This window comes from Ceratina calcarata, unplaced genomic scaffold (genome assembly GCF_001652005.2).
Source record: "Ceratina calcarata isolate Rehan_Ccalc_2016 unplaced genomic scaffold, ASM165200v1 scaffold27, whole genome shotgun sequence".
In the NCBI taxonomy this organism is placed as follows: Eukaryota; Metazoa; Arthropoda; class Insecta; order Hymenoptera; family Apidae; genus Ceratina; species Ceratina calcarata.
The window spans coordinates 30,850-55,994 of record NW_017149195.1 but is presented as its reverse complement, the minus strand read 5'-3'; the positions used below and the strand labels follow the sequence as shown (position 1 = coordinate 55,994).

General features: G+C 41.0%; 5 protein-coding genes across 8 annotated transcripts in view; all 5 read right to left on the bottom strand.

Annotated features, from left to right (window-relative positions):
- The window catches only part of LOC108623457 (uncharacterized), an 11,649-nt gene extending 7,100 nt beyond the window's left edge, over positions 1-4,549 (bottom strand). For 2 of the 4 annotated variants that reach the window (XM_026812338.1, XM_018021977.2), the window contains exons 1-3: positions 1,995-4,549; positions 1,577-1,718; positions 227-453 (exon numbers count right to left, since the gene is read on the bottom strand). In XM_026812338.1, the coding sequence (XP_026668139.1) occupies positions 227-453; positions 1,577-1,718; positions 1,995-2,091 (466 nt within the window). In that variant the 5' untranslated portion in view covers positions 2,092-4,549. The other 2 variants (XM_026812337.1, XM_026812339.1) reach the window with 1 other exon arrangement.
- Positions 4,550-4,646: 97 nt separating this feature from the next.
- LOC108623455 (uncharacterized) lies at positions 4,647-7,989 on the bottom strand. The gene is made up of 3 exons (XM_018021975.2): positions 7,342-7,989; positions 6,902-7,112; positions 4,647-6,628 (listed from the first exon to the last, which is right to left on the bottom strand). The coding sequence occupies exons 1-3, from the start codon at positions 7,561-7,563 to the stop codon at positions 6,612-6,614; spliced, it is 450 nt and encodes a 149-aa protein (XP_017877464.1). The 5' UTR covers positions 7,564-7,989; the 3' UTR covers positions 4,647-6,611.
- A 180-nt stretch (positions 7,990-8,169) lies between these two features.
- Positions 8,170-10,003, bottom strand: Spx (Spliceosomal protein on the X). The gene is made up of 4 exons (XM_018021980.2): positions 9,897-10,003; positions 9,579-9,662; positions 9,232-9,506; positions 8,170-9,171 (listed from the first exon to the last, which is right to left on the bottom strand). Exons 1-4 carry the CDS (start codon positions 9,928-9,930, stop codon positions 8,335-8,337), a joined length of 1,230 nt encoding a protein of 409 aa, XP_017877469.1. The 5' UTR covers positions 9,931-10,003; the 3' UTR covers positions 8,170-8,334.
- Positions 10,004-10,200: 197 nt separating this feature from the next.
- On the bottom strand, positions 10,201-24,808 carry Sarm (sterile alpha and armadillo motif). The gene is given in 7 exon segments (XM_026812336.1): positions 10,201-12,228; positions 12,743-12,952; positions 13,026-13,192; positions 13,268-15,256; positions 16,266-16,367; positions 23,490-23,657; positions 24,541-24,808. Coding segments are annotated over 7 exon segments (3,687 nt in total). The 5' UTR covers positions 24,652-24,808; the 3' UTR covers positions 10,201-11,288.
- Positions 16,851-19,681, bottom strand: LOC113464148 (uncharacterized). Its single transcript, XM_026812344.1, has 2 exons — positions 18,891-19,681; positions 16,851-17,595 (listed from the first exon to the last, which is right to left on the bottom strand). The coding sequence occupies exons 1-2, from the start codon at positions 18,970-18,972 to the stop codon at positions 17,342-17,344; spliced, it is 336 nt and encodes a 111-aa protein (XP_026668145.1). The 5' UTR covers positions 18,973-19,681; the 3' UTR covers positions 16,851-17,341.
- Positions 24,809-25,145: the final 337 nt, after the last annotated feature.

The following is a 25,145-nucleotide window of genomic DNA, read 5'->3' as shown; positions in this document are numbered from 1 at the left end:
GTTTATTATTAGCAATGTTCTTCCGACGTGTGATTTCTTTTTAAAAAATGCGTTTCTAAAGTGCATAAACTTTTAGGATTGACTGTATAGCCAATACATCCTTAAATTGTATAGGAATTTCTAAAACTAATTTTCGTCGAACCGAAGAGAAGGGTCGAATACTTGGGATAGCTGAACATCTTTAATGGTTGTAGTTTGCCGCGTTACGAAATGAGGTCTCTTTTACCGGCGTAACCCAAAGTCGCTTGGATGGGATCGGTAGGCTTCTCTCCGTCGTGGATCCACGTGGACACGTTTACGTGGTGATCGGCGTTACAGTAGTCGCGGCTGTCGCAACATTTCAATCTGGGCCAGGGCATACGGATCTGGGCAGTCGACGATCGGTCCACGTTGTCGGTCGACTTCGACCTCGTGACCCAGGACTTTGTCTCGCACAACAATGGTGTGGCGCCCCTGAGCATTGGTAACGCACAAACGTTCCGATAAAATGGACTCTCGGCCCGATAAAGTTCCGTGACCTCGCCGATAGTCGGGATATTTAAATCACCATTTTGTACGATTTACGTCGCGTGGCGAGATTTCAATATTCCGCGCGTATGTAAAAATCTACATATATATCGAGTTTGCTACGCCTCGGTTTCAAACCCTCCATCTGCATACTCGGTCAGCTTAACTTCGTGCACGTTTTTTCTTTATGTTTCTGCAGTTTTAAATAATTTAAAAAAGTATTTGAATACTCCTCGAAATTTATAGAAGATCATTCAATTACATGTTACTTTGATTATTGTCCATAAAAATTAATTTTTTCCTCTCAGTGATTAATGCCACGTTATCTGCAGATAAATTTCAGGGTTTAATTGGGAGTACGTAGTAAAAACTCATCAGTTATTTCAGCCGAAGCGATTTCAACACGTGGATACACACATTTATATAAACAGTCATTTTTACATAACGGGAACTTGTGAAAATTCGTATCGATTGTCTATGCCATAAAGTTCCAGTGAATTTATAGTAGGTACGTACATCGATCATAAAATCCAAGCAAAATGGAATCGTTTCCGTGTCAACTCTGTTTGTACTGGTTTAATTTATTGTCCAACGAGAGATGAAAAGGTCAAAGGTCAAAGTGTTACTTTTTACCGAGAGTTTACTATTATCGTGCTCGAACGATGTTTTGTTTAAGACGTGTATTTCACATTTTCATTTTTCCTTCTATTTCTGCAAATTTAAGAGCGTGCGGATTTAAAAATTTTGCATACTTCAGGCTCAGAATCACCGTGGAATTGTGTTATAAAATCGCAGGTCTGTCTAGAAAAGGTATAATGAAGTCTCTCAAAATAGCCACTATTACAACACATTCAAATCGTTGTCTGTGAATTTCTAAAAATATCTTAAATAGTATCGAACATTTTTTGCGAACATCCCGGAAGCTGAAGTTGAATGACTGATGCATGTATAAGAAAAAATTGTTTAGAATCAGACTCCTGACAATGTATTTCAAAGACAAGATCATCGAGGCTTCCGTTTTGCAAATATTTATGACTCGTTTTAATACACAAAAGAAAGTCATACGAACTCTGTGCAACCTCTCGTCGTGGTATTCTCTCCGAGTTCTTGGTTCTCGGTCAAGATCAATTCGGTGTAACAGGAGAATTTCGTTTTGCACGTGTCCACGCCGGATTCCTTGCAGGCCTTGCTGGTGCACACGCATTTTCTGCCTGGAGACATTAACGAATTTCTCAGCGATTGCATTTCGATCGTGTTAACGTATGACACGCGTGTGCGATAGATCATACGTTCGTTCATCTTGTTTGTTTCGCGTCGCATCGCTCTTTCGTTCCCGCTGCTCATTACGCGGTACATAGGCGTTGATAAATCGCACGACAATGCACGTACACACGCGTCGGCTGTACCGTGCCGCGGAACGATTATGTTGCATAAAAAATTGATAACAACATGGCTCTCGGAGCACGAGGCTCGACCGGTCGACTTACCTTCGACTCGTTCAATGCTGGTCGTCGCAAAAAACAGAAATAGCAGGATGAAATGTATGCAGATTGGCGCCTCGATAACCGATCGATTGAAATACATGCCGTAGCCTCGCCGGATCGAACACTGTCGCGAAGCCTCGATATCGGGAAGGATCTTTGGGATGAAATCACACGACTGCGTCGACGATTCAGAGACAATTTCCTCGATAAGGATGTCGACGGTGTAGGTATAGGTGCAGCTTGCTATCTGCACGAGGGCCGCACGAAACGCAGGCGAAGGCCAGGAATACGTATTATCATCCTGGGAAGGGTAGCTTGTATCAGACGCGAAGGCAATCTTGATAAGAGGCGATGCTATTAGCGATGAAAAGAAACCCAATTTGTTGTCGATCGTTATACTTATTTGACGCGGTATTATTCGGTATCACTCGAGGAGGAAAATAAGTGAGCTCGCCGGAGAAGGAAATCAGCGTTCATCGATTTTCATTTTTCGTCGATAGACCGGGAGCCATCGATTACGGTGATCAGCGTTGATAAAAAGAAAAAACGATTATTCAAAGTCCGCGTGTTGCCAGTTGGAATAGCTCGGGTAACTTGGACGTTGAATGGGTTCCAAAGAGGCGATCGTGTCTCCCGGGGAAGTCACTTTGTAAGCCAATCGAATCGAACGCAGAATCACGGCGCCGAGTCGCGACTGACAGCGAGACGTCGCGAAAACACGCTGTGTTATCGGCGTAAAGAACTATTTGAAAATGTCCGAGGGAAGCTTCAAGAAGAAACTGTTACCCGCGTGGGCTCTCTTCTCTAATTTTAGTACCTCCCACTGGAAGAGAAACCTATCCTTCTCTTTCTTTTGCTTTGCACATCGCCGTTCTTAGTTCCCACCTCTCTGTTTTCTTTTTTCCCTTTTCATCGTGTCGCGCCGGTACACCACCTCACGAATTTACTTCTCTATTCTAATTCCATCATCGCATTGACATTACTCCAACCGCATAGTTTCAACGTATAATATAACGGAGGATTATCTTTTCCTCCAAAAGAATCCTCGGTCTCTTCTTTCTTTATTTGCGACATAAAAATGGCGCGCCGAATATATATTTGACGATAGTACGCGACGCTTGAAATACCGATGAGTAACCGGATTAAAATCGAGGCTTGAACGCAGTTGTAATTATTGTTAGAACTTCGGGGGCTAATCAGTTCTCTCTTTCGAATCTTCTTTGATAGCTTTTTACAATTTTCTCACCGCAAGCCATTTTTATTAGCTCCCCCTTCGTGTTCGCAATTTATTCGCACAGATTTCACCAGCCTTTGTGCTGGCCCCGGCCTCTTTTAAAGTTGACCGATTTATTGGTGCAGCATCACGAATTCGTGCGTAGCGTGTGGCGTGGACGCAGCAACGGGACACGTATTCACAAACGACTTCCAGATGGAGGAGCCGGGCTGCTGCTCAGCACGCGATCAACCGTGAAACCGCTGCCATTATAATCCACGTTTTCATCTTTTATTCGATAATCATCTTCAGTATACTCGCGGGCAGCAGTCAAAGTATGGTCGGTTATATGTAATTGATCGCACCTTTTTATAGGTTTACGTTTCGCCGAATAAACTACACCTTGTTTACGCGCCGCGATACATTCTGCTTGGAAAGAATTTCAACGGATTTTTTTTAGAACAGTTTCCAGCCCCGAGAATTTCCTAAATTTGATCGATTTATTAAGCGAATAACATCTAAAACTTATAGCGTACGCACGTCGTATCGTTCTTCTACGTATCATCGTTTGTCAGATGCAATTCTTCGATCAAGTTGATATGTTGATTACTAGATTTTATCAATTTATAAAAAGGAAATAGATATGTTGCATGGGATACACGATGTGAGAAGATACATATTAATACTAACAGAAACAGTTTTTATTTTCTTGACGTGCGATACGAATATGTTAAAAAAGGTAGGGGAGGAAGAAATATGATCAGCTGTAATTAAGAGACGATGAAACGTCTCAATCGGAGTCTAAGCAGTTAACGCCAAGCCAGACGAGAGTTTAATTCCCCGCTTCCTGTCCATGCAATATTAAAAGCAGATCCCCGATGGTTGCACATTTCTTTATCGTCATCCGTCGAGTGACAGTAAAAGCTGGCCTGGGTTATCGGAATGACACTTCGTTACAGTCGAACGAGGTCGCCGGCAGTCTGCTTCGTTGCTGCTACTTCTTATTGCGCGAACAGATCAAGTGTTCGCCGTAAAAAGATGTACAGGGAGCACAAGGATTTCTTTCACGCGGTTGGTTTATTGAAATTTATCGCGAATCGTTCAAAGAATACGAATAGACTGTCCAATGAGGTGGCCACTGGCCAATATAAATTCCTCCTGTGTGCATTGCGAGTCTCTCATTAAAATTGAAACTTCTCGCTGGCGTCGATAATTGTTTCGTAATTTGCATACTCCTGATTAAACGTGTTTTTCTGTACTAAACATTAATCTGCGAAGTCTTAAAGATAATCCGAATAACTAATTAAATCGGTCAATTGCCCGTGCGAAGTCTCGAATGCAAATCTCACGGGTCTGTTTTTGTTAATCAGCGAGACTTGCTTAACAAGCTCATTGTGTCGTGGGAGTTATGAAAGCTGAAAAAGAAGGCTACAGGTATATTATTTAAATGCAACACACTGAAATCGTTTATTTATAGAACTTTTCACTGCTACTTAATGCTTATGGTAATCAGGCTGTGTGTTAGTTTCCACTCGCGTCCTACGCATCTAATTACAATCGCATTTGCGCGAAATGTCAAATGTATCTGTTTTTCTTTCGGTGCATATTAATTAATTTAGTCCCTGTGTATCGGGTATCGCGACCTAAATATACGTCCGCTACTTTACAAACTATTATTTGTGTACGCGAGAATGCAAGCGCAAGTCGTATTTAAGTACTTATTGGATTTGTCAGTTGAAGGGCTATTAATTATTAAGCCAGTATCGTTTTTTTAAGTATCTCGTGCCAATCAGAAATATTAATTCTCATCTTTGATACGAGAAAAATGTGACTTACTTGCATTCTCACATTTGACAACAAGCCTAAACACACATTTATCGTCTTTTAACAAATAATACACTTCTATATTCTTATACATATTTTAACAGTCATTGGAACAATACAAGTTTCCTTCGTTAGTAGTTTCGAATTGACATGATCACAGCCAATCATTACACAAGAAATTAAAATTGTTTAATTGTCCAAAAAAATTCGAAGCACTCTACGTTTATCAAATGTTTTAACAATCGCAGACCGTAATAGCATTCGTGCATCAAGAAGGAGCATTTCAATTTTATTATCGTTGTAAAGCACGTATGTTTCCGAGATGGTTGCGCAGCTCGACAAACGCCGCAGTTTCTCTTGATTCCTCTCTTTTGCGAAGATTACCGCGATTAACTACTATCGTCGGGTCGATCTTGAAACAGAGAAGTAAGACCGAATCGGGGGGGAAAAGGAAGACGAGGAGTTAAGTTGGACATGAAAGAAAAGAGGAGAGCAAGGAAGAGGTAGATTAAGAGAAATGAAGGAAAAGAGAAAGAGTGGACGCTGCCTTAAGTCGTATTCACTGGATCGTCCTGTTTAATTAGCCCTCGATCCCTCGGTACGCGATCAGTCGCATTGACCAAGCTCCGAACGTACCTTCTTAATTATTAATGAGAACCCATTCGAGGCCCCGGGAACGAGTTTTGATCGAGTTGACTCCACCCTATTCCGTTTAATGGAAGCGAAGAATTTTCTGGTTTTGAAATTCTATTAGGTTCATACGTATAAAACGTCGTTTTATTTTTCAAATTGAAATTTCCCAGTAGAGAATAATTTATCATGTTCTTTTCTTGTGTCTACTATTATAAATTAAATTGAACATGGGATTATTTGATTATTTATGTTTCAGAAAAATTTATATCAAAGACATTGCGATGTTATTAGAAGAATATATCACCCATAAATTTGTCTAAACTCTTAACTTATTAATCTCGGACTGGCGAATACAACCAGCGTTCGTAGCTATTATTCAATTATTCTTAAAATAAGAATTCTTCGAAAATTCCAACTTGCTAAACATCGAATACGTTTTTATCTCGTTGTTAGCCATTTTACAATTGCCAAGTGAAGCACTTATGAGAAGGTTAATGAAAGATTCTCTTAAAATAAGACTTAAGAACTAGCTTTTTCATCTTTGCATTTACGAAACCTTTAATAAAGTGCATTATGTGTAACAAGTTAAGAACCGTCCAAGCTGGGACGTAATCTAAGCGGTATTAACGTCAGATCAGTGCGCAAACCACAATCTTTAATCAAATTGCTTCTCATTTTTGCTTGATGTCGGCCGCAATTAGGGCGTTCGAATCACTAATCATAATATTATGTCTGGAGGCTAAGTAAGAAGACACATTTATATTAAGTAAAAGTTGCACACGGACTTAATCACGCGGTCATAATGTACCAACCGGTCAAAGCTCTCGATGCGACACGATCCCTTTCGAGGGGTATTATCGCGTAAAATATGTACTAGGCGACGGTCTTCCAGCTCTTTTTGCGTCGGCTTCTTTTCGCCGACATGATTACTACGTTAAAACGAAACAGCCTCACGCAACGACGGGAGCTGCAATATAAATTGCGTGCGCAAGATTATTATTAGTGAAAATCGTATTTCTGTCTAGAAGTCTCGTACGTTAGACGGTCTTTTGTTTATTATCGAAAGTTTCAGTCTAATTCCTCGATGCAAAATACGTGAGCGTTAAATATAGTCTTTGCAACGAACGTTTAATTATTCAGCGTAGCGAAGCATGCGTTAAATACGTGACGGCGTGTTTGATCTGAATCTGTGTTCCTCAGTTTTGCAAGTAAATTATCCCAAGTATTAATTTATACTTACTCAGGTGACTAACGGTTGGTTGAGAGGCGATCACGAACATTTTTCTATGCGATGGAAAAAATTCCGACGTCGGAATTATACTTATCGATATCTCGTTCTGGTTGCTTCCCGGTTGGCTATCGCGTTCGTTTTGTCGATCGTCGTTAGTGCTGTGTCTTAGTTGTACACCTTGAATATTATGTCTGCAATTACTGACTATGTAGCTGCTCACCTAGTTTCAAGAAGGAATCGAAATGATCCTTAGAAAGGTTTGCGCGTTCGCAACGATAAAGTTCAAAACGTGCGTAATTGAGCTATAATGAATTCTGCGGGGGTGGCGATCGAGGACAGGTACCAACAGGCGGGAAGCGCTACGATTCTCACGATTAGCTACTATTTTATCTATCTACATATGTAAATCTATCACACGATGCAAACGGGGATCATTGGAGATCGCTTACCGAAGATATGACAAAAACAGCGACTAAAGCAATGCCTAGCCAAAAGTACCAGGCTTCCCAAACGTGTCGTGGAGGCCGTTTTTGAACCAATAAACAACACTGCGAGTTGCAACAACAATACAAACAATACTTGTCTGGTGTACACGCGTACGGTTTGAGCGTTTCACTGTCCTCTGTATTGTTCTTTAAAAACTCGTTACACTCGTAATAGAGGCGAGCCATATCACAAGTTGTACATGATGTTCTTTCTTCGATCGTCGGCCAACTACTTGCAATCGAAAATTCGTACCACCGATTTGCGTTGAGAGCGGTTCAATTTTGTTAAAGAATAGTATATAGATGAGGCACCGCGACGCATAGATCAAAGGAACCATTAGATTCAGTCAATGATCTAAAAAAACCGCGTTATTTTCGGAATGCATAGCGTCGTCGGCGCCACTTAATTTACTTCTTCAGACACCTGTTCCTCTTATTTACCCCCGCTGGCGACGTGCGACAAACAAAACTTGTTTTTCTGATTTCTCGTCCAGTTTTGTACGCGAAACGACTCACTGCCGAAATCCCTTCGACACGTTCTCGAAGGCGACTCTTTCGTCACTCATTTATCCGTTCAGTTTTATCACCAACTGAACTGGACAGGCTTGAAATAATCGATAGAACGTACGGGGTATGTCCTTATTCACGCGCTACTTCTAATCGATACATTAAATGACCGCACGTCCAATCATTAAAAACGTATAGTATCAGTTTGTCGTTAATCACCGCGTGATATTCCGCTTTAATCCGCTTTCAGTCTTACTATTTGGGGGATGATGATTCAATGACACGTTTGTTGTTGAAAATTCATAAGTTTATTACAAACACGTTCTAGAAAACACACATTTGTACAGTCGATAAAACAATTGTTTGGCCGAATTGAAAATTCTTATTTTTCGATGAATTGGCAATAAACTAAGAGCAGCGTTGAAGAAAATGAAGTGTAATAAAGAAACCTTAATATTGATTGGAATCGTGGGGCGGTGGTGGTGGTGGTGGACCTCTCGGTGGGAAGGGTGGTCGGAATTGTGGAGGTGGAGGAGGCGGCGGCCCTCCTTGGGACACAGGCGGAGGCGGTGGATGTCTCCAAGTTGGAGGGGGACGCGGTGGCGGTGGTTGAAATTGCCCAAATTGCGGAGGTGCTCCCGTAGACGAAGGCGGTGGCGGTGGCGGGAATTGACCTTGCGTAGGTGCACTGACACCCCAATGAGGGGGTGGCGGGGCCATCATTCTCGGAGTCGTTTGTTGTGCTTGAGACGTTGGGACAGGCATCGGTGGTAACGGAGGTGGCATTCCAGGCGGTAAAGGTGGATGTGTTGCCATCGACATTGGAGGCAGAGGAGGCGGAGGAATACTTGCTGGAGGAAAACCGCTCGATGGCGGCGGTGGAACGGGAGGCGGCGGAGGGTGACCCATGGGTGGTCCCGGCGTCGACGGAGGTGGCGGAGGTGGTACCACCATTCCGTGATGTATCACATGATGTTGATGATGGGCTTGATGCGGAGGCGCGTTCGAATTCGGCATCGGTGGTGGCGCCAAAGGAGGCGCGTCCGCGAACAGTTGATGAGGCCTGTCCGCTTGGCTCAGTGGATTTTGTGCAGCAAGCAGTCTCTCAGCCGCGCTACCGTGTCTTTCTCCTTTGGCATCGCGTTTGAAAGCGTACGACACGGAAATCGGTCTGTTGCAAAGATATTGGCCGTTCATTGCTTCGATACTTGCATCAGATGCATCGAATGAAGCGAAATTGATGAATGCGAAACCTTTGGAATTTCCCGTTTCAGGGTCTCTCATTATCTAAAATACAAATTAACTTGTTAGTTCTCGGTTCCTATTTATTATTAAGGTATTTATTACCTTTGGTGTTTGAAGGATTACTCCGAAAGCACTGAAAGTATCGTACAACAGTTTCTCATCTACTTCTGGGTCTAAATTTCCAATAAAAATGTTAGCTCCAACATCTAAATTCTTTTGATGAGCACTTGCTTTGTTCACTCTTATTGGCTTCCCATATAATTTTATCATATTCATGATTTTGATAGCATAGTCTGCATCTTCTTCTCCCATAAATTCTACAAACCCATAGCCCTGATGCATTTGAGTCACCCTATCCTTGGGCATATGGACATTAACTAAAAAAATTATAAAACTTGATCAATTGTAAATTGGTTGAAATCTAAACATTACTAAATACCAGTACATACCCACTGGTCCTGACTGGACGAACAGTTCCCACATAAGGGATTCTGTGACTTTGTCATCCAGCCCTCCCACATATATCGTGGCATCTAAGAGTTAAAAAAAAACAACTTATGTAAAATTAAAAATAATCTTTCAATTGCAATTTCTAGAAATACTAATCTACAGTCCTTATACGCTCCTAACCTACTAAAATAATATTTTTAATCTTAATAAAAATACTTAATAGTACGATACGAATGTTAATTTGTACTTTAAAATATAAGTAGGAATTTAAAAAGTACGTTTGAATGTTATAAAACACAATTTAAACAAAAATTTACCTTGATTCCGCTCGGCAATAGGACCCGCTGCCATAATTGCATGTTTTGGTGTTTGGCAGTACTGACGCACTGACGGACGTCAGGAAATACCACTAGATTAATGCCACTAGGTATTGTAGGAGGTTGTTAGCCATGCACGAGTGAGACGAGTTCATTGACCTCTTAAAGAATAGGACTTGCAGTGTGCGCTGTAAGACCAAAGAGCGGCCCGAGAGAGATGCAAAAGGGATGATTTCGATTCGATTTCTGATTGATGCAAAACTATTTCAATTGGGTCTTTTGTTTTTTATTCCATAGGAGCATATCCGTTCAAATTATATGCATTTTATTGTTGAAGGGATAGTTACACTTTCGAGAGATAGTTGCAAATTTTCTAGGCAAGTATAATTTTCAAAAATCTCAACGTTTCAGTCATACAAAATATTATATCCGATTTCTTTTTCTTTTATGTAATTCACGTGAGAAACATTAAAATTTTTAATTAAAATAGTACGATTTGCTGAAACTTTAAAAGATTCATTACGTTGGTGAATTTTGTTCGCTAACAGGGAGGACAATTACTTAATTAAAAGTGTGATACAGTAAAAACGCTTATTAATAGATAAAATAGTGTAAATGTTAAAATTTGTTTTTTCTTCGTTTTTATTTCGTAGGGGTTAGTTGCCATCACTCGCGATATGTACCGCGAGCGGAACGTTACTTTACGATATCCTAACGAGAAATTAAAACAGACTAAAAAATAGTATTACAAATAACAATGCTATCTACCTACGCGTTTATCATATGCGTGCGATTATATATATAATACAATTTGATAAGGAAATATGAAAGCCACCTGAAAAAAGCAGGCTACCCTTTTTCGTGTATACATATGTATATCGGAGAAAAATCTCGAAATCTCCTAATTCTGAATTTCTACGAAGACACTTTTTAATAGGCACGACATTAGTTACACATTCATGCTGCCTGTCATTATACAATCGAGAAATCACGATAAGTCGCGTAATATTTTTTCTTATTCGCTGTACAAATATGCTGTGCAAATATCGTTTATGTTCGCAGATAACCGAGTTTTCTCAAAAATCTCGTTTTATTTGATTCGTTCTTCGTCCTTATTTCCTTTGAACGTCTTAAATATTTACATTCATTATACAATAAATCGTCGAGATAAAAAAACGGAGAAAGGAAATACTGTTCACCGAGTCTGTACATCCCGAAGACGCGAAACTCCTCTAATACGGAGAGTAGAAGGAGTTTTTAACCACGAGCGAATACATACGAAACATCGCAAACGGTCCGGTGTCGCCGAGTTCGATCTATAAGAATTCGTTGATATATTACAAAATTAAATAATAAGTCTTTGTATCACCTCGTAACTCATCTTTCCGTGAGTTACTTCCGCATGAAAGACCGCACTTTGTTCACGCATTTGTCCATAAAGTTTTTCTTTCGCTTAGGCTCGGCGCCCGTTGGAAGCGAAAGCAACGAGCCTTGCTCCCTTGACTTCGGCTTATACTCGTTCGACGAGATACTCTCGTCGGAATCTAGTCCCGCACCACAGCTCTTCGCTTTGAGCAGCGTCGATTTGTCGTTCCCACTTGCCACCAGTCGTTCCTTCAATTCCGCGCTGCTGTCGCAAGGATCAGCGTCTTCCGAGTTCGCCTGCAATTCATCCTTCTCGTCCTCCATCCTTGACAACGCCGTGTCCACGCTGACGAACCGATTCGGTTTCGGTGGTCGTGCCGGCGGATGCTGCGCTTCCTTTTCGCTGTTGGCCTCAAGTTTTAATGACTTCTCCTTATCCTCTGATTGTCCTATACTGACTAACTCCAATTGAGTTTCTGAAATTGGTTTTATCCGGTGCCTAGGAATTGGTATCGGATTTTGATCTCCGGGTAATATTGGTTCTTGATTGTCAGCATTACTCTCAATTCCTTGCGATGAAATTTGGACAGCGTCATCTCTTATTTTATTAGTGTGTTTGTCCGAAGTTTTCAAAGACGTTTCAGTTTCAGTATTGCTTCCGTCGTTCAGTTTAGGTGGTTCTTCAGTCTTAATTTCTGGAACTATTCCGTCTTCGTCCAGCAGGCCATCTAAACTTCTAGACCTCGGCCTCGCTTGCACTTCTGGTTCTCTGGCCGGTGAAACTGATTTTTTCTCTTCATGATCGAGCAACTCCAAGGAACGAGATCTTGCAGATGGAGAAGGTGGGTGACGTGGAGGTCGTCGCGGCACCGGACTCCCCCCGAGATGTGTATGGGTGAATTTCAACCGCGGAGACGTAGGTGGCAAACCCATTAACCAACGGGACGGACTCGACGATTTTTTAAGCCTAAAATAACGAATAAAGACAACATTGAGCTTCGTTTATAAGAATTGATACGTAAAAACAATGATTCTAACACAATAGCAACAATCATGCAACCACCACTATCCTTTTTACACCAATAAACATGTTGCACTTTTTATATAATTCTCCAGAATGATTTTTTCTGAGATGAGATACAATATAAACATGAAGATAAAAAATCATTCTAGGATTAATTAAATTCAAGGGCGCATAATATGATCACATGGCTAACAACAAAGTATATACTATGACAATTAAATAAGCAGACGACATAGATGACACCGATATACACGGACATCAATTAAAACATGAATAAAAAAAATTCATTTCCTCGACTGACCTAGTCTAGCTATATTCTGATCGATTGTCTTTAGCGCTATTGTTAATCCTGGCTGGCATGGAAATAAAAATATTTCATTAAACTTATACCTCCAGAAAAATTTACGCGAAATATCTATTTAACATAGATTTTATTCTTTTATAAGGCGATAGTTACCTGCTCGGTATGGCCGTGGGCGGGCCCTCTAGTCAATCTCGACCCCCTGTCGAATCTTTGTCACTGCCCCTGCTTTCGTTGCTGTGCATGCGTTGATAGTTCGGTGGTTGTCGAATGTTAGTGTTGCCTGGTGTATTCGGTTGAGTCACGTCTTTGGTTGCGATGCCCCTTGGAATATCCGATCTGGCAGGTATTTCGCCTCGCATAAACCTGATAAATTAATTTGATTTACAAAAATGTACATAGGATATAGAATGCATAAAATTTTACGAAGTTCACACACCTTTCAAGCTTGTCTACGCAAGCATCTTGGTAGTCGTGGATCCATCGCACACCATTGAAGTGACAAACCGCTCGCATGTCTTCAGGGAGTTCTTCTGGCTCTGGCCATTGGAAATTGTCTATGATGGGAATTATATTGCACTGTGACTGTAGAGCTGCTACGATTTCCTGCAACAGCCATGAACGTCACATAAGTTTCGACGAGCAACTTCCCTGTACAACAAAAAAGAATCTGAAACTCACTCTGTGGACCCAATCTTTGCACTCACTGTCCTGTATACACCTTTCCAAAGCCTTGGGCGTGAGCACAAGGAGAAAGTGTTTCGCTTGCCTGATGCTCTGCAGCAAATTGTTATCGAACTTGCCAGCTTCTAGCCTTTCGACATCGATGAATACAGAAAAGCCACGCAGTTGCAAATGAACTTTCAAAAGACTGGCTAACTGAGACCCGTTCGATCTTCTGTAACTAACGAACACGTCCAACGATTTGTCCGGCGACTCATCTTCCGAGGAGCCCAACTGATTGTATTGCATGTTCTTGATGGCGTCTAATATCCTTAAACGGTGGATACTGTTCGCTATACCGCACTCGGTTAACAACTGATCTTCGGATAAGTTCCTAATCGAGTCCTTGTCAACGCCGGCGTTGAGCATACTATATGTGTAGATCGAAAATTCCTGGCCGATAGATTGTAAGAAACTGTTTAAATTCCCGGTGTCTCTGCTACTGTAGTCTGCCATCTTCTTAAGATTCTGTAGTTCCCTAGTAAATCTTCTCCGCCTGATGCCGTTCGTCAGTCCGATGTCCTCCTTGAGATTTTCCTCTGTCAATTGCAATAGCAAATCACCGTCGACTCTGCTTTCTACGAAATTCTGGGCGCACTCCGCGAACCCGATCTGTTTCACCCACTCTCGGACGTCCTCCGTGGACCAAAGAGGCACTTGCTGGCTGAGCTTGTGTGGGATCTCTTCTCCGATCAAACGCAACGCCTGCGCCGCGTATTTGGAAGCGATCGCGTTGGGGCAGCTGGCTACTTTTTTCAGAGGTTCGATCGCGCCAATCGCTCGAAATATTTCCGTGTTACCCTGCTGTTTCTTGATACCCGCTTCCATGCAGAAGTGGAAAGCCGCTAGGTTTCTAGCCTCCTCCCTTTTCGAGCTCAAAACGGGGACCAGCCTCTCGAGCCAATTTTTACTTTGACCATGCGCGTGTGCTAGATTCGATTTGGCGAACTCGTAAGGATTGTGCGAAGTGACAAACGGTTCGACAAGATCTAAGGTGCCGGACTTCAGTACCGCAGCCTCTATCTCCTTGTTAGCTACTAGCACAGCTATCGCCAAGCAAGCATAGTACTTGATGTTATCGTCATTGTGGAAAGCTAAAGGAAATAGCCACATAGGTACCTTCCTCTTGATCATGGCTTCCTGGTTTTCCGCACCACCGTACAGAGACAGATTGGCGAGTGCACCGGCGCAATGCCTCAATGTTTCAACATCGTTTTTTCTACATTCAAACAGGACAGCGTCCAAACCGCCTAGCCTAATCACGTCGCTGCAGGTACCCTCGCTATGTTTGAACAGATGTTCCAGAATGCCGGTGCCTACTCTCGAGTGGTCCACCGAGTTCGCGTTCTTCGTGCAAACGCACGCTACGTTCACCACCTTTTCCAACCCGTGTTCCACTACGTGCGCCCTGTTCTCCGTGGTCAGACACTGTTCCAGCAATCTGGCCGAGGAGAATTGCAAGTCCTTATCGTTGGCAATGCAATTCGACATCAGCAAATCGAGACCGCCTCTCATTCTGAGAGTGTTGCACAGGCTGTATCCCAATTCGTGACCATGAGTAGGCACTGCCCAGGCCTTCCTGATTATCTCGTTGACTCTGTTCAACAGCAGTGGCGCTTTCCCGTTTTTACTGTCTTTTAAACGTTCCACGAAACTGCCCAAGAAACTCGAATACTTGTCGATGGCTCGATCGACGTCCTGAGGATTCGACTTCGAACAAAGGAGGTCCAGATCGTCCAAAGGCAAAGATAGAAGTTCATCTTCCGCTGGTCTCATGCCATTCATCAATTGATTCACTGCACTAGCTGCACTTATCATAGAAGACGTGACACCCTTCGAAGCTATCGTGATGCTCGATTGAGAACTAGCTGCTGAGATGTGTTTCTCGTGGTTAAATATTCCGGTCGAGGTGACCGTTTGCCTCTGCTGCTGCGCCGCCATGGCTTTCTGAAAACAAAAAGCATTTTCCATTTTTTAGCTGCCTTCCTAATTATAATCACAAGGATTAGATATTATAAACATTTTTTTACAATGAATGACTAATATCTGCATATAAAAAAATATGTAAATGCTCCTTTCGGTTGTTATCGATTCGGTAGTTTTACCGAATACAAAAGACCACATGGTCTAAACGGGCTATGAACGATTCTATGTTGGCTACGAATCTACTGTAACTTGGCGTCATACAGAATTATCACGTCCGGTGCGAGTATTTTCATTATTTCTGTATCACTACGTAATGCGCTAGGCAGTCCAAGAGGCCTTCAAAAGTGATCATAAATATTTCGAAAACTCCTGCTTGCCCGGTACAAAGTTTCCACATCTTCGACAATTCAATCGTACGACTTTTCATAAGATTCATAATCCTCTCTCATCGATAGCACAATTAACTTTCGTATTACAAGTTCTTAACACAGAATTTTTTTAATTTTAATCAAATATACTAATTTTTTCGCACCGTAGCAGAAGCAATCACGCGCGAACAGTGAGTTTTCATTAAAATTCTTGTCGAAAATCAGCAAACGATCAAAAGAGGCGATAACTACCATTTTGGAATCAAGGCTGCACTTGCGCATCATCGCACGCTTTTCCGGTGGTTCACCGGGAAGCGGATTGATATGCTACTACCGGCCGGGAAAATCGAGAAAGACTGAACCACGCCGACAAGCTGGTCATCGTTTAAATCCGTGAGTATCCCACTTTTCGCGGCGAGAAATCTTTCGCGTCTGCGTCCATGTGTATACAGTTTCGAGCAAACGTGCGAAAAGCGTCGAGACGCGGCCGTGGCCTACGCGTGTGCCAAACAGGCACGAGCAAATATATTATGACAGTTAAACGCACGCTTCTGCGTGCTTTCTTCAGTACTTATTTGCTTGCCAACCAAATTCATTTTAAATTAAACGCTTGTCCCGGACATTCGAGGAAAAAAGTAAAACTTATTAAATGTGCTTCTTACCTTTTCTGAACTGAAAGAATCGCTTTGTAATTTCATAGTGGACGCAGCCATGTTATTGCTTTCCTGATGAGATAAATCGCCAGCTTTCAGGCTTCTCTGCTCCTACAACAGAAAATTCGAAAACATTAACTTTTTTATGCGGAACGTTCGCGAAAAACGATTTTGAAATAACTAATGTGAAGATACCGTTCCAGACGTAGTGCGAAATGTAAATCTAAAAATAGACATCAGACTTTACCTCGACAATATCTCAAACTAAAATAATATGGAAATGCGCGCTTTAGACGAAGGTGGAACTTGAAAACATCTTATAAAATAAACAATCAGATGTATGCATTTGCGATTCGGGAAATCGGCGCTTGAAAATACTTCCAGGAAGACCAAATTAGAGTTTGTTTAACCAGTGTCAAGTACCTCGAATGGAAAGAAACTTCCGAACACAATCAATTTCCAGAAAAAATGTATCAAATTCTATAACATACACGCACAGACGTTCTTCACAATTTACTCGTAATTACAGTCACAGATACTTATAGGGGTGATCTATCACCTTGTCGAATTTCATTTGTATCCGTGAGGGCCACATCCGAGACTTTTCTTGTACGACACAGACACACACGCGCTCGTATGCAGATAATTAGCCCGTATTGGCTAATAACGATAATTCGCGAATAAACATTAATAGGTCTGCAACTCAGAATTGCATCACTATCTATTTACTGGCAAATCCCTATTCGCTCAATTTTAATAATCTACCGAACAGTTCTACGATTTTGCTGTTATAACATAAAGAATTTTGCAATTATGTTCACACTTTTTACTAAATCTCACTCCTTTTAAAATTACGCAACTTTCACATTTCTTTGAACGTTAAAATAAAGACGAAACAGCAAAATGTTAATGTAAAGCAACGTTATCTGCTCTACTATTAACAGTAAAGTTAAAAGATTGTTTATAATCACACGAACTTCAGCACTGACATAAATATTCGCCAGTTATCACCAAACTCGAGAATTTCTTTGGTACATGCAAAAGTGAGAAGGTTGGCTGACGCGGGTCGAAGCGGAAACGTTCGGTTACGAGCTTCTACAACAGAGTTCCATAGCAGTCTGGTTAGTCGAAAGCTCATCGGCCGCGGCTCGACCTTTCCGCGTGCGCTCTCCACGGCTTCTGACGTATTTATCTAAATATAATCCGAGCGTGCCGTCACAGGGTACTGGGTACTCTTCGTGTTTTCCGCTCATCTCTGCCACCTTGCGCGCGGGAACCGCGAGCTCCCTCCTGAACAATCTCCACGTGGTCGCAGATTGCTTATCATTCTTCTGTCGGACTTTGGAATCCGATTAAACGGAGAAATAAGAATATAATTACGCCGAATAGCATTAAATAATTAGAATGTGAATTTCATTTAGAGGAAAATTTAGATGTGTACATAATATAAACGTTCCATACGATGCATAATATTAACAACCGTGCTTGTATAATAAACGAAATGTATATCCAAAATATATTTCAATTTTTGCGTTTTAAAATTAGCAGAGTAATGATAAGATTCTTTTTTTAAGGCTTGTATTCATGGAATATCTCATCAAAGATTGCATTGATCTTCCTCATACATAGTAATGCTATTTCGACAAAAATGGAATATCTCAATATTTAACGATTCCTTGAGAATAACATCAGAGTTCACTTAAACAATGACACAAGCAGTCAATAACGTTTTATATTTCGTGTTTATTCATATAGTTGGCACCTCGAATCAAAGCGATCAACAGTTGATTATCTGAATCGATAATTTTTCGCATTTAGTTAAAGATCACGAGATTATAGTGTCATATTGTTTTCGATTTCTGTACCATTCTTAGAATAGCGCGAAGTGGTAAACATATTCGATCATTTTAAATTCACTCTCGCTCGATCGTTCACGCAATTCCAGATATTTCCAAAATATTTTCTCGACGTCAAGTTGTTGAAAAAATTAATTGAGACGTAATTAAAAATTGTCATTTGTCATTCTGAAGCTCCCATCATCATCATCTTTAATCTTATCGCTCATGAACGTCATCGAGGGAATGCATCAATCGAACGTCTCTGTAGATTACGAAGAAACACTTCGTACATACTGTTTGGACGAAACGTTTATTTACTTAGCATACAGCAAGAGATTCCCCTGGTTCTTCGTATGAATACCAAACAGGAACACCTGTGGTTCCTCGTCGCAAAATGATTTCTGTACTTCCTCCAATGAAATCAGATTATTTACTACACTTCTAAAAATGGTTCTTTATCTCGAAGTTAGATTATTCGACACTTGAAAATATTTCGAACTTACGATAATGATCTTTTTTCAATCTCAATTTATATAATCGATTGTGGATTTTATACATCTATAGAAAAGTTAAAAATTCATTCACGATTCAAGACAATATGACACATAAAAAATGAAATTGTTCTTAAAAGATAAAAGTTTCTATCGAATTTGCATTTTACAAATTGATAGTACAAACGTATCGTTTTGCATAAAAATCCGCAGTCTAATTATAACTCAGAGATACGGAGACTTGAATCACGTAGAATTCTCGAGACACCGACCGAGGAATCGCTGTAACTTTCAAACAAACTTACTGCGTGCGACCGATCGAACACTTTCCGCTGCATCACGCCGCGATGCACTGGCCACGGTGCGCTCATCTCCCCGAGAGCGCATATCACCGCTTTCCACACTGATAACACCACTCTTTCCTCTCACCACGCGTATTATTCGACCCTCAGAAAGTCAGTGAATAATCTGGTTCGAGTCTCGTCAAATCCGACTCGTCAAATGGATAAGATAAACCTTAGATAACGCGTTCAACGATAAGCCTCTCGTTAACCAAATAGAAAAAACGTATAAGGTGGGAGAATAATAAAGTACAATTGTGACCGCTTAGTGTTCGCAGCACTACATGAGACATTTTTAGAAACTAGATAATGACTATCTCTCTCTTGCGTGAACGACGCATAAAACAAAGAACTGTAAAATGGATTTTTAAGCACGACTCGAATAGAGCTGTTAACTTTTATAAATAAATACTATTTATTGAATTTTTGAGTTTTTTTTTCTGTTTTAAATGAAGTTTGTACAATTATAATTCATTTTTTTTTAAATTTTCAATCAAAATATTTTTTACTCTTGAGAATACGAGAGTTATTCATTTACACAGAAGTGTATATAAAAGTTTCACTTAACACGTCGCATTTTATAACAAATTTCGGTTGTTTTACAACTAACTGTGAATTTTGATAGTATCATTCGAGTGTGAATTAAAAAATATGAACACTACTTGGAAACGCGAACACTAAGCGGACAGCAGATCGATCTAGGCGTTGCCACGCTCGGCGAGCAAGTGTCGGGCAAAATTTAATTTCGTTTGGACACGAACCTACTGCATCCGTGGCACGTGGTGGTGAGTGGGCCGCGTGACATCGGTGCTGCACTCAGGTTTTTTAGGCGGGATTCCGTGGTGCCGTTTCTATTTTTCCTCTACTAGAAATAGCGATCGCATCACTCGACGCCAGTGCACACAAAGATTCTCGTGAAATTTCGGATACCTGTTCGGCCAAAGTTGCGTAACGCGTCTCGGACTAACGCCTTCTTCCTTGCAATTCGAAGAATGGACAATGACCGATGAAAGACGACGCATTCTAATTATTAGACTGCTGATTTTATGTTTTAAAAACTGGATGTGTAAAGAACATAATTATTTTCGAACAATAAAAGAAATGTCAATTCAGATTTCTTATTTTAAATCAATACCCCAACTGTTTTCAGAATGAGATTCTTATAACTGAACAACCAGATCATTTTATCATAAATATGTCATGAAAATGGATAAAACAAAGCCTCACTGAAGAACATAAACTAGGAGTGCATGAAAATATACGAAAATAATCGAATAGGTTTTCTGCAATTTATTTGTCAACACTCGACGAATATCTTGCCACGTCTCCAATTTTCATTTCGACATCAGCGAAGACATGCAATGCAGACAATGTGCCGGAAAGATACGACAAGAAGAGAGGGTATCGGAGCGTGCCAATAACAACGATAGCTCCTTTTGTTAACAAAAGCTCATTAGCGTGTTTGCCATCTCGTTAGATGCTGACAGATGTATAATCAGTATAATTATAAATAATCCGAACGGTCGAATCACGAACGAGAGATTATCGTGACTTACGACTTATATGACGCATTTGAGCTAAACAGCGTGGATTTTTTGCTACAATTCGCTTTCTTCCATCATTTCGTTGAAATAACATTAGAAAAGAACGCAATGGGAATCGATAACCAAGCCATTCCTCGAAGTTATACTTCGTATTTATTTTTACTAGTTATGAGACCTAATTACTCCTCTTTGGAATAGAAAAGAAACTTTGCAGAAAATACGTTTTTATGAATCATTATCGGTCGCTAACGCGATAACGCTTATCAAATATTTTCTAAAAATAAAATCGCTCTCGATTAAACGACAATTATTGCAACAATATCAAAGACGATTGCATGAACTAGTCCCCGTTCCTTCGTCATTCGATTCTAATCGCGATATTCGTATCCTCCCAATTGATTGTAAATCACTATCTAGAAAAACAGTTCCTCGATTCGGAGAGAATCCCGCCGAACGGCCTTGAACGTGTCCTTGAAATGTAGGAGACGGGGGAGCTGGCAATTTACCCGAGAGACGAGTCTGTTTCGTGGTCGGCTTCTATTTCGGTTTCGCAGAGATATCGGTGACAACCACGTTTCCCGTTGGCAACGTTTCCCGCAAAATTTCGGGACTGATCTCACTATTCGTCACTCAATGAACCACCCCCGACGACGGACAGGTAACAAAGAGACCGCTTGTGCAACCATACAAATCGTTCGTGAACTCTCTCGCGAAACACTTGGCATCGGAATAGGATTCGGACGTTTAATGAACATTGTGTTAATCGTGAAGAAATCTTGTGTCTGACAGACGCATACGAAAATGACAAGAGTTTGTATATTAAAATACAATGATGAATGAAAATTGATGATAACCGTACAAATGATTCCAAAAGTATAAATATTAATCAAGTACTGTGAATAAATAATCTGATATCAATTTACAATTAGATGACACGAAGAAATTGACCAACGAAATAGTCTGGATCGATCAATTCTAAGAAAACGTGGAAGAACGATCGATCGTAATAAAGGAGGTCAACGTATATTACGTAAAAGCAACGCGTGTGCTGGTCCGTGGGCAATCAAGGAATGAACAGATCGCCGGGAGATCTTTTAATTAAAGTGTCTGTCGTGATCGCGGTTCTCCGTCGTCGATTAGTTTCCCTATAATTACGCAGGCGGTCGCGTTTTTCACATGGGACAGTGAACGGACTCGTTCACGACACTTATCGTACCCCTTGAGGCTGAACAGACGATTATGGTTGTCTTTCGATAGTTCGAGAGCTCTCTCAAAGCTTTGGATGCTTGGTTCATATTGAATTTTCGTTCAAATTGATCTAAGGAATTTTCTATAAGATATAGTTTGTCTCAAAATGTGAGTAGAATAGTGATTAATCGAATATTACTTTTAAATAACTGTTGAAAGTATTTGGTCATCAAACTGCAGTGATAGAACGATTCTATTGATAGTATCATCAAACCGTTACTTGTCACTTGAACAGCACAATTTTCCACTTCTTGAAATAAATCAAAGCAACCACGGTCACACTTTAGTAAGCAGACGGTGCATACAGCTGGAGAAGTAAGAAAGACGGTCGATTCTCACCGGCAACACGTAAATGCGGCATTTTTATATCCGTAAAAACGGAATCGCAGCATAAAAGTAATACCGTTTTGGAGGTTTTGTCTCCGAGATGATCGTTCGCCATGATCTTTCGTCGTTCGATGGTGTTCTTGGGTCTAAAAATGGGGAAAATACCCCTTGAAAAGCTAGACAATCGTTGACCCATCGACACATGAACCGACGACTACCAGCGCCAGAAACTAACTGCGTTGCCTTCGGGCTAACCATCGATCGATCGTCAGAGCTTTTCATTCCACCCCCATGAGTCAGGGGATGTTTTCATCTCCTTGGAGATAGGACTCGAGTGGGCGGACTTTCTCGCTTACTGTTGAAAATCTCAGTTATTCACCCCTTTAATCTTACAAATTTTTGTGAAGGAAACACTACAATTTAAATAGTTAATATTGTAAGTCTGTATATAAGAAATGATTTTAACTGATGATCTAATTGCGTTTTTTGGCATTTTTGTAACTATACGATAAATCGGTATTTAGGTTCGAAAAAGTGTATTCTACATTGTGGAGAATAGCGAATATCATAGGTACAAGAGAGGATCGAATAATCATCGATGTACATCAAGAAAACGAGGAAAGAACAATATTAAAGCGCGTTCGTAGAGTAGCAGCCGTTGGCACCGAGTCAAAAATTCGTTAGGTGACTCAAAAGCTACGTAGCTCAGTGAAAATGGTTAAATTTAGTGCGTAAACGTCGTGAGAACGAACGTCGTCGTTCGCGTAATCGACAACGAATCCAGGCAATCCACGTTTTCATCTGGCAAACAACTCAATTTCACGAATCTATACACATACGCCCAATGCAATTCTGTTACGAACGCGCTATTAACTAAAATTAAAAATTGTATGCGTCCATTTTTGTACTCTTTTTCAAGTAAATATTTATGTTTCTTAAATGTACCTGAAATTAAATCTAAAATCAAGTTTTTTCATTTCGCGTTTTTCTGGGTAACAACACACGTGCCGGGTGGCTTTTCTTCGAAGGCTGAAGACGAGAATGTTTGTTCGACAATTGCGTGAGAACGGTTCGGTATACGAGATCATCAACAGGAGAAGAAGCTGATCGTGTCAACGACCCAAGAGGAGTACGAGTTTTCGTGCCAAACTATTCTACGCGAGTCGAGTTTAGGCCGCACCCAGAGCAACGCCTTCCTGCTCGCGAGCTCTTTGTGCGACTAACCAGCTGATACTCGTTTTGAACAATCCTTATCGTATGCGAAAGCGTGTCGCGTAATCTTATCTAGAGTACTCAAGGATACCATAAAATAATAAATGTCAATGTCACTACAATGATTCTAATGAACTACTATATTTAAATTGAGTCTACTGCATTTCATATCTAATCAATGAATTGTTCATCCAAGCTTCGGGATGATTGGTTAAGGAAAATTTGGACTCACCCTTGCAGCGGCGACGCTCTTCTCCGCGGATACGCCGTCGAGTTCGACACGCGCCCTGGCCGCCGTCGCAGCGCTTTGCTCTTTGTAGGAAACGTCGCCAGCCTGTAAAGCTCTCATCTCTGCGCTATTCGCGGTTGCCTTCTCGGCACTGAATCCATCTGTGACAACCTGAAATCCAAACGAATAGTGAATATTTTTCGCAATTGCAGTCGAGGATTGCAGGAAGAAAAGTATTCTGAGGGAATAATTAACAGTAATTATCAGTCATCATTTTCAGGGAGTGAGAGGGTAGCAAGGACTGACCTTGCTGTGACGGAAGTGAAGTTAAACATAGAATTCAAGCGGAAAGAGATCAGCTGTCGGGGGAGCAGGGCGTGACATTCGGCGTAAAAATAACCGGCACGAGCATGTTCCCGCAGGCTTGCGTACAATGCAAAGTCCCACGTTACAACGAATGTTTAAAAAATCTTGAGTGTCATTAAAATCTGTCGGTTGAAGGAGATTACACGTGGGAATGGAGAAATGTGATTCGATGACAACGGTTCCTCGCGAAGTGCTACGTGTACCGGACGCCAGTGGCTGGCCGCTTGGCTAGAGGAGTCACCTAGAGATAGTCACGCTAGTCCTTGACCTAGACTACTTAGAGGAAACCGCGCCTTCGGCCAAACGTTGTGCAGCCTCGCCAAACTGCTCGCAAACTACACGCGACGTCGATTATTTCACGCGCAATTTCGAACAGGAAGTAATTCGAGACGAAATCATCTTTCACCGAGAAATTGTCGCAATTAAAGTGACAGGAGGAATCGAAGCGATTAATCATTCGAGAGGATTTATGTTAATTTCAGAACGACCGCAGATTTTAGAAAGACGTTTAATATTAGAATAATAATAATTAAAGAAAAGGTGATCTTAAAGTAATTTTTATACAGTCAGTTGGAAATTACGGAACTAATTTTGTTAGCTGCTTTCGAAACAAATCAATTCTTCAGTATCTTAAAGAAATGAATAATTCAGAAACTATTGTTTAGGAAACATAAGAGAAAAATCATACCTTAGTCTTGGATGCGCTGGTCATCTTTTTCTGCTCGAATTTCATCGTCTCCTGTCCAGCAGGTAGGTTCGTCATGTTCGATATGTTCGATATACTGATTGGAGGGCTCATACTGTGAAGATTGTTCAACGAATTCAAGTCCCTTAATTGAGAGGGCGAACCTCCCGTTAATGTGACCGTTCCCGTGGAGGGTGGTGGTGTGTCCGGGTCCGGAAACGTTACCAACGGTTCTGTCAGATCAGCTTCTTCCGTTCCGTTTCCATCCCTGAGAAAAAGAATACTCATTAGATTTTCAATCAGAATCCGATGATTTCGTTCTATCGATATTTACACGATCGTTGGATCGATATTTACTCGAGCAACGCGAGTGAAGTTTACATACGGTGCATGCGTGGTTAAATTGGGAATTCGTCGTTTATAAATAACATGGTGGACGTGACTTTGCTGATTACAAGTGAGATTCGATCTCGCAGAGTTTGTGGAATGTTTGATTACCATTCACTTCTTCATGGTTTCATGGAATTCGATATTGTGTGTGAACCTTTGATTCTTTAATACAATACATACGATTTTATCAAAAGACTAACGTTTCCTCAATTTATCTT

Excerpts from the sequence above, each read along its gene's own strand:
- LOC108623455 (XM_018021975.2), bottom strand. The coding sequence starts at position 7,563 with ATGGCTCGCCTCTATTACGAGTGTAACGAGTTTTTAAAGAACAATACA. Across the intron at positions 7,113-7,341 it reads CTGTTTTTGTCATATCTTCG|GTGAGCAGCTACATAGTCAG; the intron begins GTAAGCGATCTC and ends TCTTGAAACTAG.
- Spx (XM_018021980.2), bottom strand. The coding sequence starts at position 9,930 with ATGGCAGCGGGTCCTATTGCCGAGCGGAATCAAG. Across the intron at positions 9,507-9,578 it reads CGTCCAGTCAGGACCAGTGG|TTAATGTCCATATGCCCAAG; the intron begins GTATGTACTGGT and ends TAATTTTTTTAG. Across the intron at positions 9,172-9,231 it reads TAATCCTTCAAACACCAAAG|ATAATGAGAGACCCTGAAAC; the intron begins GTAATAAATACC and ends TTTGTATTTTAG.
- LOC113464148 (XM_026812344.1), bottom strand. The coding sequence starts at position 18,972 with ATGCGCTCTCGGGGAGATGAGCGCACCGTGGCCAGTGCATCGCGGCGT. Across the intron at positions 17,596-18,890 it reads TGTTCGATCGGTCGCACGCA|TCCGACAGAAGAATGATAAG; the intron begins GTAAGTTTGTTT and ends CGGATTCCAAAG.